We start from the raw sequence: 18,922 nt of genomic DNA on the forward strand, positions 1-18,922 counted from the left end.
AATTTATTTTCAAGATCTGAGGTAAAATATCTATTGTTGCTTTCACTATGGCTATAAACCTCACGCAAAATAATATTCAAACTCACATTAGACACTTTTAACATTGTATAAAGCACATAATCATTACTTGAGATTATCAGTCATATTTTATATGTTGTTCCTGCTGCGACGTTGCAGAAAATAAAAAAACTTTCAAATAGAATTCCGTGTTGCTGACTGTCACGTGTCGCTGTCGCGGGTGGTTAGGACAAAAATTACATGGGAAATATACTTTTTATCGCGTCGCGTCATGTCTGGTTGGGATACACAGTGTTACAGTTTGATCCTCCCCAAAAAATGTAAGTGTAAAAATATTAATGCTGACAGATCTAATAATCGAATCTGCAATTAGGGAAAGTGGAGAAAAGAGATGAGCAGGAACAGTTGATTTGCATGCCTTGGAGATCCAGATTTTTTGTTTGTTCATTTGTTTTTAATATTCAACAGGCAAAGTTCTTCTGTAAATGCAAAAATGTTCATAATTGTTTGAATAAAACAGACTACTGGGGAAACAAATCTGAATATTTATCTTGTGACCATGTTGTGACTATTTTAACAAAAGCAAAAGTAATATAATAATTGTAATAAGAATTATAAATATATATATATATATATATATATATTATATATATATATATATATATATATAGGGTGAATTAAGGGTTATTGGGACATAAGGCCAAATGGGACAGTATAAGTAATTTATTTTCTCACCTAATGGGTGATACAACTTTTTTTGTTGAGTCTAGGTGTAAGACCACATAAATAAAATGGGATGCCCTCATTGGTGTGACATCATTTAGGTGGGCGGGGCATGCGTCAAACTGAGTTGACCATGAAAAGCATGAACTGAGGAAAATGACATAAGCTTTTGCTAGTTTTCATAATAAGGTCCTAAAATTGTCATAGCTATTATACCAACTTTTGATGGAAACATAAATGCACTGCTTCTACAAAATCAGTAAAAAAAAGTGTTAATATCATGTTTCTATTTTCCTAATTTGGTTGTTTTTATTTTGTCCCATTCACCCAAACACAATTTTGGTTGATTGGGACAGTGCTTAAAGGCTTTGCTAATTTGCTAGGAAATGATAATTATAGGGAGGAACCCCTGCAAACTGTTATGACTGTCTGTCAAGTCAATAAGTCTATTAAAGATAATCTGACCTTTTAACGACAAGACAAGGTTAGTTTAGGATGTACAAATGTCAAATGTTACAACACTACAAAATCATAATTAAATGCATTTTACCTTGGAAAATATATTTAAAAACTTTTGAATATTTATTTATTTAAAATGTTATTAAATTATTAAAATAATTTTCATATGGAATTTTACTTCATGGTTAATACCACATGAAATAAAAAAATTATTGGAAATATTATAAAAGTAAAAAAAAAATCATAAATACAAAAAAATATTGACACATAACTTCAAACTAGATATAGTAGACACTGTTATTTTCTCAAAAACTATGCAAGATGCAGCAACATTTAATAATGGTAACTTAAAATACTTTCTCATTTAACAAAGACAACCATGCAATGATTAACCCGAAAAGTATAAACACTCTGCCACTTTCAAAACACTGCTTTTGTTTATTTGAGAATTCCTACCAACTTAGCATAGCAACACTGGCTCAACCAATAGAATGAGTTTGGGGCAGGGCTACTTGCTTATCCAACCAATAGCAGACAGGAAACCTGTTTGAAAACAATTTATTTAATTTTTTTTACAATTCAGCTCTGAAATTACACACTTCACCTTTAATAACAGCATTTAGGTTAGCCGTACAGATGCAGAAGCACTTACTGTGCTACTGCAGCACAACCTTAAGGCAAATGTCATGTTCCATCACATGACGGGTGAACTTAGATCTTACAGTCTGAGAGCTGAGTCAGCCAGACTCTCTCCCCGGGTCACATGGGCCAAAGCCTCTCGGCCAATGACAGCTGTCGTTCACCACACCTCCATTCTGCTCGCCACATGCTGTCATGAACAGCTCTCCATTTGTTTCGTGTAGCTGCCAATAGCTGTCTTACTGTACATGGTCATAAGCAACAATCTGGACCACAGCAGAGAATTGTGTTGGAGATTTTAGATTAAAGCATGATTGTAGATTGACAACAGGATTTGGATAATTACATTATGTCAAGTGTGTTGCAATGCAAAGCTTTTTACAGTTACTGTTATAAAGGTTTGGATGCGTTTCAATGAAGAAAACATCTAAACGCCTCTATGACACCACACACACATACAGAGCTGAAAAACGCACAGTAGCTGCACTGATGCGGAAGGCATTCATTTGGCCCAAAATAACAACTCTCAACAGAATGTTGCCCCTGGCCCCTTCTGCCAATTTGCACAGCGAACGTTGAGTGCACACACCAAAGCTACACAACAGCCAATGATTGTCCTTACAACAACAAAAAAACTCTAAATTTAACACACATTTGGTCTAGAGTAGAGCTATGATTGCTGTTAATGGCATTCCTGTACTCTGTCCAATTTGGATATAATGTGCAAATCAAATTCTCAGGTGCTCATTCACGCCGATGGTTGACGGATGAATGTGAGCATTTGATCTGAGTGGTGGACGCGTGTGCTTTGTGGCCTAGTTGCAAATGAACACTAACTGAATTAACAGCCTGTTATCACCGCAAGGCTCCTCACATATTCTGCGGTTTATCAGAGCACTGGAGAAGAATAGAGTGAGAGAAGACATAATAGGAGGAGCGGGAAAAGTGTTTCTTCCCCTCACCTTGTAATATGTTGAACAATTGTGTAATTTGAAGTGTACACTTTATTGGTGATAGTTCACCAAAAATGAATATTCTGTCATCATTTACTTACCCTCATATTGTTCTAGATTTGTATGGGTTTTTTTGTTCAGTGGAAAACAAAAGATGATATTTAACAGAATGTTCATGCTGCTCCTTTTCATACAATGAAAGTAAATGGTGACCAGGGGATGTCAGGCTCTGAAAATCAGCATTATAAGTACCAAAAAGTAGTCTACAGTATAAGACTCAAGTGATATATTGCAAGTCTTCTGAAGCCATTTGACAGCCATTCGAAGACATAAGAATTTCCAAAAATACCAAAATTGAAATTATTCATTGATTTCCCCCTTAAAGTCTATTCAAATATGCTGTATGAAGACACTCCATGCAAAGTTTGACATCAATATCAACATTGGTTGTCACATTTCAAAACTACTGTACAGCTTCAACTTTGGAATGTAGCATAGAAGTGGTATGGACTAGTTTTGTTGTATGAAATAGAGCAGCATGAACATTCTGTCAAACAGAATGAAAACTTGCATTTCAAACACTTCAAAAATGTCAAAACACGGAAAATAAGGAATGTTGCATCTGCAATGAACTAAAATATGTTAAATGACTACAACTAAAACTAAACTAAATTTGATAAATATTCAAAACTAATACAAATAACAAAAGCACATAACAACATGACTAAAACTTAAAGTACATTCTAAAGTAAAATATTAAATAAAAACTGAAAATATAAAAAGTTAATTCAAAACATAATATAGTACATAAAATACAATAATAGTAAAATAACACTGGTGTGCATGAGTAAATAATGATAAAAGTGGCTTTTTTGAGTTGACTATCCCTCCTCCATCAGCAGCACCATATGCATGCTGATGCATGAATAAAGTGCATTTTTTTGTGCACAAAATGTATTCTTGTAGCTTCATAAAATTACAGTTGAACCATAGATGTTACATGGACTATTTTAACAACATCCTTACTGTCTTTCTGTGCCTTGAACGTGGTAGTTGCGTTGCTGTCTATGCAGGGTCAGAAAGCTCTCAGATTTCATCAAAAATATCTTAAATTGTGTTCTGAAGATGAATAAAGCTCTCATGGGTTTGGAAAGACATGAGGGTGATTAATTAATGACAGTGTCATTTTTGGTGTACTATCCCTTTAAGTTGGCATGACGGTGAATGAGAACATGTTCAAAGTGTATGTTTGTGTGTAGACACTCACAGGGCCTGTCCTCGTTGGGTTTGCTTGGGATCTCTTCCACACATTCTGCTGGGAACCAGCCTACATTCCCTCGGGCACTGCCTTCCCAGAATCCTCCTTCTCCAATACTGAGAACTACGTAAGAGAAAGTCAGCAAAAATAAGTATATAAAACACTCTTCTCATTATTTACATACTTCATGTGCATTCCTATATATGACACTAGGAAAAATGCCTGTTATACATACAGCTCTTTTAAGATCACTTCGGCATTAACAGGTATTCTGACCACTTCACTATGGATGTGTATAAATTTACACATGACAATATAATATATCAGGCCTATGCTGATTTTATCCCATGAAGTCTTCATCCCACTGAAAGCTCTCTAGTTCATCTCTTTCTGTTTGTGAAGTGTTGCTAGCTCTGGCCAGGCTTCGCCTGGTGCCGAAGGGCAGAATCTGTGAATTCTTGCTCTCCATATGGCAGGAGAAACTGCACTGCCTGCTAGAAACCAGCTTTTCCCTGCATTTGGTGCACACAGTCTTAAAAATATCCATATTTGCTATCAATAACATATGGTTTAATTGAGTAAAGTTAAACTGAAATTGTACAATTGTTTAGAGATACATGTACCTTTGACCCTGTCGTTCTTATACAAAACGATTTCTCCCTCGCCTTGCGGTTGGTAAGACTTGACCACCACATAGTGTCTTCCTGGCACAGCACTGTACAGCTTGCGTTTGGACCCTGGAGTGTCCATGCCGGAGTAGGCATCCCTGTTGGCATGGGGACTAGTGGGAATACAGTAATTTTTTTTTTTTTTTTTTTTTAAATGATAAACAGAACTATAATATAATACAAAATAACACACACTCACACACAACTTTAATATATACAGTCAAACCAAAACGGTAATAAAATATGACAAGAACTCAGAGTTAAACTGTGTCGTAACAAATTCATTTGGATAATGTCAGATAACTTTGATAGAAAGGTATGTAATGGAGGATTACAATCAACTAAAAATGATTCAGCTGTTAAATGTATATATATATATATATATATATATATATATATATATATATATATATATATATATATATATATATATATATATATATGTGTGTGTATACAGACTGTTACATTAATTAATATATATATTATTAATATATATTTATACACACACACATTAAAATATTTTTTTAAATATAACACATACGTGTTTTCTTTTTTTCAAATGATATATGCATCATATTTCTGATATAGTGTTCTTAAACATTTATATTACTGTTACTATATGGTCACTGTTTGGGTTCAAATAAACAAACAACTAAGCTTTTAGAACTGAATCATTTATTATTTATACACACACACACACACACACACACACACACACACATAAATATAAAGCTAACAATGTTTATTAAGGTGAGGATTCAGGCATAAATACTCTCAGATGCTTTACTACTGCAAACATGAAGAGAGTTCACAAACATCTAACCACATTTTTAAAGGGGCTTAGATGAAGGCTAAGGCCTACTAAAATAGAGTCAAGCAATGTCTATGGTAAGCATTGAGGCACACTAGTATACTAGACCACAGCTATTACAAGTATAAGGGCTCCCTCTGCTGGATAGACACCATAGATTTACATTAAAGCCAAGATGTGCTCCTAGAGTTGCGTCTTACAAGCAGAAATTTTGAGTCTAGCCCAGGGCCAGGCTGAATCATTAATTTATCTAGCGACGGCTCACAGGTAACATCACCTCTGAAAAGCAGCTGACCCCTGTCCTGAAGTGACTCAGAGTGTAACTTCATCCACTCAGTGGGAGCAGACGGCTCATATCCAAAAAAAAACTTGTTCTCCAGAAAAATGCTGACATTAAAGTCCCGACGATGTTGTTAATGAAGGTGTTAATGAGGGCGCGATGGACCTAAAAATAGCATTGAAACTCTCGCTGCAAAAGAACATCCAGTTTTCAGATGACATGCATAATCTCAGAGGCACATATCCTTAAAAGTCTTATTTCCCCTGCTTTCAGTTTAACATATAAATGCAAGCCTTGCTTCACAGGAGGCCAAATGCAAAGCAATTTCGGATGGCTTAAAATAATAATGATAATAAAAAAGCAAAAAAAAAAGAAAAGAAAAAGCTTAATATTTTTTCTCCTTATATATATATATATATATATACACACACACACACACACACACACACACACTGTATGTAGTGTATTCACAAACCCGAATTCTGCCATTATGAAACACAGCTGTCCTTGCTGTCAGTATAAAAATCGTATGGCATCATATAAGCAACTTCCTGTTCACACATGACATGCCCTACCACCTCTCAAGGTCCCGTGGCATCTGGCGACTTCAGCCTATAGGAGCAGGTGAAATTGGGACAAAGCACCTACATATGCCCTCTACGTGCCTCCAGCTTTTTTTTAAGCCTCCACTGAGAACCTCTCAATGTCACACCCAAAGTCAACACACCCAGATTAGCCTTCGTACGTAATAAAGCCTGACGAAGATGATACAGATGTGATGTGCTTTTTTTGGAGCCCCGAAAAGTGTTTACATGCTAAACAGTCCTAAACAGATCCACCTGGTTTATTACTTTAAAATAAAAAATGTGCGGAAATTGTGATGATGAATGGAGAATACCAAAAAGTGGTAACAAAACCTCCAACAGCTGTGAGAAAATAACCATATGAAATATGATGCAAACAGCACATTGTGCCACATTCTAAGAGCAAACTAAATAGGCTGCACAGCGCCGCAAAATTAACTCTCAGCCAATCAAATTTGTGCTGAAAATCACAAAAAAAATATATCACAACACCATTTTGAGCATCAAATATACCGTAATATCACTTACTCGCCACCTACTGTAGTGACAAGAATAAGCACATAACAAAAACAATATCCTAATTTGCTCATATCGCTTGCCGATGTCTAATAATCGACTTTCAAATGGCCTCACGTACAGAATCTACACCAGCTGGAGAAAAACAAGCATATTTCAGCAAACCACAAATGAGTGGCTTACTCATTTAGAGCACCGCCTATGGCAGCCAACCGGTCTGCCAATGTAACTAGCTGTCAAAACCGAGCAGCGAAGCTTTCTTATCCAGCTTCATCCAAAGACAATTACATAAACTGCGCTTCGCATCTTATTTTTGGTAAAAAAAGCAAAAAAGAGTTAATGTGGGCTGAGGTATTTATGCAAAACAGGGAGGAAGGAAACAAGGCCAGTAAGTATTAGAAATCTGTTCAAGCGCTGCACGTACAGTCACATCCACAGGTCTATTTTTAATCAAGCTTGAAGGAAATAAGGTCTCAGCATCTTGAAGATTTTGATGCAGCAATCAAAATATGACCACAGTGGCAAAATAGCTGCTACAGCAAACACTTGGCTAGCACGCAGCTGCGCATTCGTACAGTGAAATTATGTTTATATTGACAGCTATAGAGTTAAACTTAGCTCAATCTAAATCGGGCTTCATTTAACGCTGTAGGAGTTCATTAAACACTGGTAATTTTACCGGGGTCTGGCTGTGCATATTGTTTATTTGATTAGCATGTTGCAAGCTATACTGTAGGGTTCAGGCTACGGGATGTATATCTAACAAAACTGTAATTCAACTTGTCCAAAGCAATACACTAAGACTCTATGAACGGAGCTGTTAATTTTTAATGACAAAAAGTAAAAACTTCAAGAATAACTGTATGTAAATATAGTAGTAATATCTCTCGCTCTCTAATGAATATGTCTGTATGAGTGTGTGTGTGTGTGTGTGTGTGTGTGTGTATGAAAAGCTTCTGCAAACAGCTTTTCTGTAAGGGGTAGGTTTACAGTTAGGGGATAGAAAATATTGTTTGGTCAGTAATAGAAGTCTATGGAAAGTCCCCACAATTTACAGAAACAAATGTGTGTGTGTGTGTGTGTGTGTGTGTGTGTGTGTACTTTATAGTAATAATATATATCTATCTTATATAAATATATGATATGTATGTGATGAAATATGCATTCCCCCGGTTTCATCAGTCAAATGCATGTTCTTCTTAATTTTTACACTAAAAGTACCACAAAGTCCCATGTACAAAATACCATTGTCCATTACATGTCTTTTAGATACTATTTATTGTAGTACTATAGTATTCTTGGAAGCAGCTTGAAAAATCTTGAAGAACTTAAATGTAAATACCACAGCACTTGTTTACATGGGTAGATCTTCAAAACAACTCTGAACAAGCGGCATGGTGTTTCTACAACATGACCTTTACTGGCACAAGACAGAGCGTCTCGTATTTCCCTTGTTTATAGCGGTTGACAAATGGCAATATGACGCTACAACTGACTACATCTGCTTCGCTTCCATTCTGAGCCTCTGAAGAGCAGCCACATTGTCTAATACACCACGGAGTAGAAGCCACATAGAAAACACATAGACACCGACCGAAAGTGACACACTCACACATGTACACACACCATACGGACACAGCCATAGCAACTGCTGCTGTAACTAAGGAATAGCGTTCCATTTGAGCCACACATGCAGGCACGGAAGCCAATGATATTTCCACGGGTTCAACACTGGCACTAGCTGGAATCGAAGACCCCGCTTTTGGAGCCAAAAGACCAGATGTGTAGTCTTTATTTTCGGTTGTTGTCTGTTTTTATTTAGGCTGGCCTGCATCGGCAGTGGAAATGCCACCGTAAAACACGTCTAGCACAACAAACCAATCTATATAGGCTGTAGCGTGAGAAACGAGAGGAGAACAGGGTCAAATACCAGAGGAGTTAATTATTCCTTTTTAAAATGACATCTAATTAGAGGAGTTTTTGCAGTGGAAGTGAGTAATTGGCCTGGCCCACTTACTGTACCGAGCCTGTTCTCGCGCTAGAACCCCTGTTGAGTGACAAGATTCGCACACCCACCGACACACATGCATGCGCGCAGACGCACACACTCATGCACACGTGCACGCTGAACTTTCACTACATGACGAGCACCCGCGCATACATTCACTCACAGGGAAATATATATATGCATGGCCACACACAAACATGCTCTCTATCTTTCTGAGCAGATTCTTGTCTCTCGCTGTGGCCTAATTGTTTGCCAAGTCTCCATATTGCATCTTTGTATTTTGCGATTCTGCACCCAAAGTCATAGAGCTAAAAAAAACAACAGCCCTGTCGTCTGTCCAAACCCATCCTGGATCAGGTGCATGCCGCATTGTAAATGCAACCAAACCCTGGCTGCTTGGGTTATTTTACTGACAAATGTTTAAATATTTGCCGCTGTTTCTTTTCAAGGCTATGAGCAAACCGCATGGGTTTCATAGGTACCATTCAACGCTAAATTCACATAGTTGTCTATATGCTGTAATATAAATTTTGTCTTTGTCTATTCACCCTCATGTAGTTCTAAACTTTTCTTTTGTGAACAAAAGTAGGAGACATTTTGAAGAATGTTCTAGCTGCTCTTTTCATTATAATAACATTAATTGGACAATGAGGCTTTTAAGTGTCAAAAAGGAAGTAAAAGCACTATAAAAGTAATATGAATATCCCATACCAAGTGTTCTGAAAACGTTGAATAATTTTGTGCAAAAATAAAAAATTCGGAAAGACATGAGGGTGAGAAAACAGAACAGAATTTTCATTTTTGGATGATCTATCCTTTTACTTTTATAAAAACTCACAGGTGCATACTAATTATTTAAAAATATTTTTCAATATGTATTATTTTAAAAAATTGCCCTTATATAAATGTCATACTTGTGTAAAAAAAAACTATAGGAGGATTCAAAATAGTCTTCTAACTCTACAATGCACTTTAAAAATTAATAGTTTATTCATTATTCAATAAGTCACAGAGGGGAGAGCTGTTCACTTAAAAAAAAAAAACACTGAACAACGTTTACATATTAAATATTCACTCAATAAGATATTTCTTCTTGTTTTCCTCAACAAATGTATACTTATGGTATGTGTTTTACCTCCCACTAAACATCCTCAGTATCTAACGCCTGTATTAAATTGTATTGAAGGAATAGTTCACCCAGAAATTAAAATTCTGTCATCATTTATTCACCCTCATCTCATTCAAAACCTGTATGGTTTTTTGTTTTGAACACCGCTGACTTTCCACTGCATGGACTAAAACAGTTAAAACATCCTTCAAAATATCTTCTGTATTTCGCAGAAGAAAGAAAGTCATTTGGTAAGTTGAGCCTCAAAGCCATTTTTACGACTCAATTTCCATCTCTGAAAGACACATAAACAGACATCTAAAGGCCCATTCACACCAAGAACGATAACAATACAGTAACTACATATGTGACCCTGGACCACAAAACCAGTCATAAGTGTAAATTTTTTTAAATTTGCTGAAAATATAAGCATTCCATTGATGTACGGTTTGTTAGGATCGGACAATATTTGGCTGAGATACTACTATTTGAAAATCTGGAATCTGAGGGTGCAAAAAAATCTAAATACTGAGAAAATGAAGTTCTCAGCAATGCATATTACTAATCAAAAATTAAGTTTTGAGATATTTACAGTAGGAAATTCACTAAATATCTTCATAGAACATGATCTTTAATTAATATTCTATATTAATTAAAATTATTTTTGGCATAAAAGAAAAATGGATAATTTTGACCCATACAATGTATTTTTGGATATTACTACAAATATACCCCAGCGACTTAAGATTGGTTTTGTGGTCCAGGGTCACATATCATCGTCAAAAACACCAGACATTAATGCTCTCTTTCTTATTAACATGCACTGCAATTACGCCATCTGCCTCTTCAAATGCTCAAGCTCTTTTTAGTTAGGTGGATTCTGATTTGCCTTCAAAGTTTTCAAGCATTCAACAACTGGAAAAAAAAATATTCTGAAAGTGATTCCACTGATACTGTTCCTCTGTTTCGTTATAATTACATTTGAGGTGTGAATGATTTTTAACAATTTCATTAGAAAGGTTATAGTGTGAATGGGCCCATGTCATCCAAGATGTTCATGTCTTTCTTTCTTCAGTCGCAAAGAAATTACGTTTTTGAGGAAAATATTCCAGGATTTTTCTCTATACAGTGGACTTCAATGGAGATCAGCGGGTTGAAGGTCCAAATTGCAGTTTCAATGCAGCTTCAAAGGGCTCTACACGATCCCAGACAAAGAATAAGGGTCTTATCTAACAAAACGAATGGCCATTTTCTAAAAAAACAAAACAAATTATATACTTTTTAACCACAAATGTGTGACTTCATGCATTACGTAATAATGTTGGAATGGCAACATGTGGTTAGTTCTTCGTCTGTGTACATCGGTTCAAAAAGGTAGGTTAGAGCGAAAAACTTCTAATTTTCTCTTCCAACTTCCAAATTGGCCGACATCGTTATTTTACCTTTTTTGTAAAGGGTGTTTGAGTTTCTTTGCACGTTTGCTTTGAAAACACTGGGTCGGTATTTCCGCCTACGTCACGCATGACATTTCCAACGTGAGAGGACATTTGTGGTTAAAAAGTTTATTTATTTTTTTAAATGACCAATCGTTTCACTAGATAAGACCCTTATTCCTCTGCTGGGATCGTGTAGAGCCCTTTGAAGCAGCATTGATACGGCAGTTTGGACCTTCAACCCATTGGCCACCATTTAAGTCCACTCTATGGAGAAAAATCCTGAAACGTTTTCCTCAAATTTTATTGCTTTGCGACTGAAGAAAAAAAGACACAAACATCTTTGATGACATGGGGTTGAATAAATTATCAGGACATTTTTATTCTAGAAATGAACTAATCCTTTAACTGTGGATCTAATGTCCTGAAAACTCCAAAAATAACCTTTTTGAAAAGCCAGGCATCTCTGCGGTCCAGTCCATATCCCATAGACCAATTCCCAGCACTTGACCTATTTGCATCCACACATGGCCTTATAAAAATAACACAGATCTGCCATAAATACAGTAGTGCCTCTGGTTTCAATAGATAAAAACAACTTTGTCCTTACAGAAAGGGACACATTCCAGCCCGGACATGAGGGACTCACACAAAACTGGACACATTGTCAGACATGGACACAGAGACAGTTGTCCTCAAGTCCCATTGCTCCCTTCTGGGACAGCCACTGACCTGCTGTGGCGCTGAGGGGTCTGTCTCCGGGTGTCTCCCTCCCCTAGTCGGCCCAGGGAAGGGGAGCGGCTTCGGGTGGAGCGTCCCCCCCGGGCCATGGTCTTCACCGTGCCATTGGGGCTGTTCTGCATCTGCTGGGGGTGGCGGGGCGAGAGGCTGCGCAGGGGAGAGGCGGCAGGAGAGGGCGAGCGAGAACGGTCCAGCGGTAGCTTGTTGACGTTCAGGTTATTGTCGCTGTTGGAGCGGAGCAGCACGCGTGGGGCGGCAAGAGTGCTCCTACCCTGGTGCTGCGCCGGTGTTTGCTGCAGCGGCCTGCTCCGACCCGTGCCTGTCGGTGCCTCCCGAAAAGGCACTGGGAAAGATACAGAGACAAAGAGAGTGATTACATAAATAGAACAGGAAAGACTGTTTATACAAAGTGTGAAATGGACTTTCAACTACTCCGTCTGCGTCAAAGTAGATCAGCTTTTTTAGGTGTCCTTCATTCCATTGAAAGTTGCAATAATTAGAGCACTGTAACGAGTGTTCAAGTACAAGCTGCTAGACTGTGCTTCAGCTTCCTACTACATACAAAGAACTTTGTCACATTAAAAGACCGAACACTGTCTGCTCGTCAAGTTCACAATCACCCAGTTTGATGCTCATTTATTGAATTAATTAATAAATTAGTTGCTGTTGAATTTATGTCATGAGCTGTCAGAACTCAGATCAAATCAATGTTGCACATCTAAATCCAATAGTCAATTTCTAGTTAAAGAAAAAAAAATCCTGGTTAAATAAGATAATAATTTGTTAACATTTTACAATTATGTTTAACACTTTCATTTTAGTTCATTCAATAGCTAACGTGGACTAACAATAAACAATAGTTTCAACTCGTCCCTCAGTTAATAAAAACAGACACAAAATAGGTATTTGCAAACGGAAAGCATTTAAGAACAGTAATACTGGTGGATTCTATGAATTATTCAGTAATGTTTAATTGAAAAATGGACATTAGTTGATATGTAAAAATAGTAAATCATCCTTTTTGAGGTAGAATTACTTTTCTAGGTCAATGGATTTTATCATTTACTAATGTAATTCCTCTGGGTATAGTTTGCTCCAAGTAAACAGAAACTTGGCGAAAATATCACTTTTTAATATCCTTAAGGGTATCACACAAAAAGTTACCCGGCTTACTGGACTTAAATGTGTTGTGAAATAGTGTCATATCTTTAAAGCTAAAGTTTGCCATTTTTTCAATCTTACACTACTGTTCAAAAGTTTTGTTTTGATAAGAAGTTTTGACCAATGGCAGACAAGGCTGACCAATGGCAGACTGTTTGGGAAACCTGTCTGAAAAACAAGCAGTTTGGTGTTGCTAGTAATGCAAAAAAAAAGAAGAAATTCAGCTTTAACTTATACTTCAGTGCCCAATAGACTTTTTTTTCCAAACTGAGAGATGAGTCAAATGCATTTCTTGCGGAAATCAACAAAGTTACATCTTAATACTCCTTTAATACCGCAAACAAAGTGTTTTTTGTTTCTTAAACAGCAAGACTAAGCTGATCACTCTGGTCTCCAGAGACATACACCCACAGCAGCCAACTTCTGTGGTTCCTAAGTAATATGCACACATTTCAGGGCCAGATGAAGCCTATATCTCCACAACACCCCCCTTATTGGGCCTAGGGAAATCCCTTGAGTTCACTGTTCGCACTGTATATGCATGATGAATGCCTATTATTATTTATCCACTGCCATATTAAAGGTGGTTCAGGAAGATGTTTATCCAAAGGAGCTTGTTTCTCAGAAACACCAGGCCGCTGAAAGACACAGTTCACACATGAACTAGATATCACTTGCTGGGTGAGACAAATGCTATAAATATATTCTGAAAAAAAAACAGGAGAAGCATAGAGGAGAATTATGCTGCTAAACACACATCAGTCTCCGCTTGTTCATTAATGTGCTGACGTAATGGCAACCTGGAGCAGTTAGATCACCTTCACTGTCATGAAAGGTTTTCATTGGATGACGGTTATGACAAACAGTCTCAGAGGTACATATGCTCCTGTTCATTATTTAAAAGGCTACTGTATGTGCTCATTACAGCAATAATGTACAAACCCAACCCCCAAGCCGTGAAGAAATACACCCAGTCCCCAAAGATGTGGCAGGTGATGCCACATGAAACAAGCCAATTAAAAGAAGCCGACATTGATAATGTCACAACGGGGGGAAAAAACTACATGGTTCATATGGGCGGCCCCATAAAGCACAACAAACAGGGTTTTTTGTGCACCAACTGAAGACGATGACATTACAAGCACACTGGCTGCCGGAAAACATTGGTTTTGGAACTCTGGTGAAACAGTCATTTCCTTCAAACAAATTAAATCAAAGTTTCTACATTCCAACAGCAACATTCTAAACATAAAATGCACCAATTCCAATAAATGAAACTGTAGGAAAGGTAGAACACATACATTGAGGAAGTCTTAGAAAATCCAAGAAGGTTAAAAATTCACAGCATGAAGTTGATTGAATTCCTTGCAGATGGAAATGACTCTCAAAGTGATGTTCTCTCCACCTCAGACTAATTCACTCTTGAGATTCAACTTTTGTTATAATCTGTCATAATACATGATAGAACTCAAAGACTTTTCCACACCTAAGAAAAGTCAGAACACCGTGTAGCTCTAAGGCTGGAGTTCTGAGCACTAATCCCATGGAACAGAAGTCACCAAAAGTCTGGAGACCCCTGCTCTAGACCCTCAAAAACCCAAAAGATCACCTCTTACCTTCTTTCTTGAAGGCATTCAGTAAAGACTTCATATCTCCTCTAAGTTTATTGCTCAATAACTCCCTTGGAATGTCCGTTTCGCCTTGAGGAACTTGGAAACAGAAGGTCAGGTTCTCCTGGACTGGGGTTCCTCGGTCAGTGAAGCACAACGGAGAGGGTTACAGAGAAGGCAAGCACTGTGGTGACAGTGCTCGCTCCACATGATGCCGTCTGTGACTGCGAGAGGAAACGACAGAGTGCACAAGCCTCGCACGTTTCTTCGCTCGCTTGCTCGCTCTCTCGATGACACACATACATACACACTAACGCTCTCGCTCTGTCTCAGTTTCTTTCCGTTTTGCCCCGCCCCCTTTTCTCTCTCTATCTCTCTTCCTCTACATCACTCTCTCCCCACCACCAAATCATTCACTGTACTATCAGTACAAGCCTCCTCCTGCTTGGATTCCAGGCAGAAGACTGATTGGAGTGTGTTGTTGAATCAGCTGGATGACAAGACCATGCTGAGATAATTTGATTCAAAACACCACCATTATGACACAAAGTACTGAGATAAACCCAGTTGCCCCAAAATTCTTCAAGTTCGGCCCATCAGTGGCTCGCGATATCATTAGAAGGGTTTTTAAAAATTGCTGACGACCACCCACCGAACATGCAATCAAGAGGCTCGAATTAACTCGCGACAATGAGAAGGTGTTATTGATTAGGGATTTTAACCCTTGTTGGCTCGCCGAAAAACAGCTGTATGGGAATCAAGCCCCCGAGTGTTGCTAAGCAACCCAGGGATGGATGTCTAAATTAGTCAGTGCAAGTTTCCGGGTTGTGAATTCTCCCGTTACCCATGTATGTGGGCTGTCCTTTCACACTAGCAATTCACAATTGCCTCTCAAGCTCTCTTTCCCTCTCTCTCTTTTTATCCCCTCCTCCCATTTTCAGGCATGAGATAAAAAAAAGATCTTTGAGGAAACAAGAAGGAAGGAATTCTTGCATATTAAAATCTGTGTCAGGGTATGATGTCGTCAGCATATATATATATATATGGATATGGAGTTGATAAATATACAGAGGGATCCCAAAGTCTGAAACCACTAGTTCAGATCCTTACATTTTGCTTTAGAATAAAAAAAAAAAAAAAGAATTACAGCATAAAAATGAGCGAAAAGTTCAATTTAAAAATAAACATGAACTTCAGAATTTGGTTTGGACTGCTGCTTTAATGATAGCAGTATTCAAACTGACATGAACTTCATAAGTTTGCGCAAAACCTGATTATCCACAAAAATTAATTTATGATAAATAAATAAATGAAAATTAATTAATTCGGAAATTTATTCACAAATTGTTTAGATTTGTTAAGCAATAACTGATTTCCCAACAGTGTTGTTATAGTTAACTAAAACTAAAACTGTTCAAGTAATTTTCGTTAATTGAAATAATTAAATATAAATATCAGATGAAAACTTAAACCTAAAAAAAAAAACTTAAATGAATATGAGAACTGTTGCCATAGCCAAATAACTGAAATAAGCTGAAGTACTATTTAGAGATAAAAACATGATAATAAAAATGACAAGAATGCAAACAAAAGCACGCACATCAATTTCAAATGGGTGCTCGACTTAAAAAAACGGTAAAGTCGGCAACACCAAAGCTCCAAAAGTATCAAAAACTTATTTAAAAACCTTTTGCATAACGTGTGACGTTTCGAGCACACAGGTTCTTCATAAGACCTTGATACTTGATACTTTTGGAGCTTTGGTGTTGCCAACTTTACAAAACAAAATTACAAAATCACACAATTATTAAAACTTAAATTAAAATTCAAATGATCACTGAAAATATCAAATAAAAGCTCATTTAAAATATTTATAAATATACTAAAATTGCACTGCTTTACGTTTGTTACCAATGTTCAAACTTTTTTTATTTAATCAGTTCTGCATTATCACATATCACGCTTTTTGGAAACACTAAAATCTTTTTTTTTCCTTATTAAAAAAAAAACATTTTCAATATGGTCTAATGATTTTTTGGACCTCACTGTATGTCTCCCAATGTACACTGCTGATTAGATAACTTGTATATAGCAGGGATGGACAGAGCGGAACAGTAAATCCAACATAATTTGTCATCATCATTAGAAATCTCAATTCCATCTCTGTGGTCTAATGAGCCAGCAAAATGACAAACCTGACACCTTCTCAAATCTAACTCAACTCACACACAAGTAATAACACCGTAAGCAACAAAATCGTTTGAAACTATTTCCCAGTGGGAGCTGTGAATGTGTTTTCAGGGAGCGGTTATGATATGGCCATGTTTCAAAATAAAACGAGCTCCACTTTAAAATAACCCAACGCAAACCCTGTGAGTTAACTCTCTATGGACGGTCTCCTCTTTCCTTTTGCTTTCTTCTCGTTCTTCTTCTCTTCTCTCACACCATTAACAAACCCAGCCTTACAGAAAAGTGCCGATCGCCCTTGCTTGGGTTGCTTTGATTAATCTTTCCTGATAAAGAAAACATCCTTTCATATGTGTCAGCAATTTCTAAATCCTTCGCCCATCCAGAGCGGAGCTGAAGATGAATAGACATTTTCACCCAATTAAGGACTCTTTATACGTAAAAAACAATTCCGCCGGGCCTCCGCAGCTGGTATCCACAGTCTCATTAAATCAATAGTCATTAAATTGCACTTGAAACCGTATCTCGAACCAAAGAGCTCAACCTATTCGATGGAAGCTGGCGTAGGTTTGAACTTGGGTGGTGAGCTGAAATCCATCACTCTGTCATGCTTTGAATTTGGTCTTGTTTATAAACCATGATTAAAACTCAAGACGGTGTATTATATTTCCCAGCGGCCCCAATATCTAATATAGACTGGCGGAATGCAATATGAGCGTGCGTGTGTGTGTGCATTTGCACGTGTTCATGCATACAGTACATGCATATCTTCCCATAATTCACACAATATTTGAGTGCTCTTTGAAATCAGCGCCATTTCATATGCTTTAACAAGTAAGTCGATAATAAGCCAGGCTCTGAGACCTCCTTGGCTTCTCAACCGCGACAAGTGCGCACAAGGCAAACTCACATCCCTTAAGCCAATTATTGTGTGGATCCGGGAACCATGGCAACCTCCGTGTGGCATTAAATGGGATGTCCATTTACATACATAACTACAGTGCTTGTTTTAAACATATAGGCATGGAGGCCGCAGCACATAAACAAACAAAACCCAATGGATTTCGATGGAGTTTAAAAACGCACACGGTTGGAATTTGTGAAGATCAAAGCTCTGACACCGTGCCCTCCGCTGTGGTCTAACATGTGACATGTAATTACTAGATCCCCTGCTACTATGCGCATGAAAATAACAAGCCAATCCTATTTCCTCCCTGAGTGACGCTTTAGACGAAACGACAAACTGTGCAACTATTGAAGATTGTTCAATCAAAACCTTATGAAAACCATATCGGCACACAGCTGGCCAACTGGTTCGTTTCGTCAAAGGTTTCTTTCCCTGAGATTGAAACATCCGGAAGCCTGTTGATTCCCAAATTCTGCTGATGGAATCTCTGTGTTTATGTCAGAGCTGTTACCCAGATGTATAAGGAAAACCTGACAGCTGTAGCAAAGAAGATGCGTACTGCTAGGTCTTACATCTACACCTCAGGTCAGCTCTATTCTCCAGCTACGCTCTTAAAAATAAAGGTTCCAAAATGAGGTTTTTGCAGAAATGCCACTGAAGATGCATTTGAGGTTCCCCAAAGATACTTGTAACAGGACTTTATTTTAGTGTCAAGTACATTTTAATAATCTGAAGAATCAGGATTTCTGCAGGTTTTATTAAAGTAAATTTAAGAGTTTTTATGACTATGCAAAGAAAAGAAAGGAATAAATGGAATGGAACACAGTAAGAAAATATGGTCTCTAAATGTAAAGGGCA

At 37.4% G+C, this 18,922-nt stretch overlaps 1 protein-coding gene across 1 annotated transcript in view; it reads right to left on the reverse strand.

Moving 5' to 3' along the window:
- LOC306866881 (SH3 and multiple ankyrin repeat domains protein 2-like) overlaps positions 1–18,922 on the reverse strand; it is a gene marked incomplete at its 5' end in the record, with an annotated part of 95,239 nt that overhangs the window by 43,035 nt on the left and 33,282 nt on the right. Inside the window, 3 exons of the mRNA XM_079412299.1 lie at positions 4,060–4,173; positions 4,674–4,831; positions 12,191–12,542. Coding sequence (XP_079268425.1) covers positions 4,060–4,173; positions 4,674–4,831; positions 12,191–12,542 — 624 coding nt within the window. The remainder of the gene's footprint in view (positions 1–4,059; positions 4,174–4,673; positions 4,832–12,190; positions 12,543–18,922) is intronic.

The sequence above is a fragment of the Barbus barbus genome (genome assembly GCF_936440315.1).
Source record: "Barbus barbus genome assembly, chromosome: 48".
In the NCBI taxonomy this organism is placed as follows: domain Eukaryota; kingdom Metazoa; phylum Chordata; class Actinopteri; order Cypriniformes; family Cyprinidae; genus Barbus; species Barbus barbus.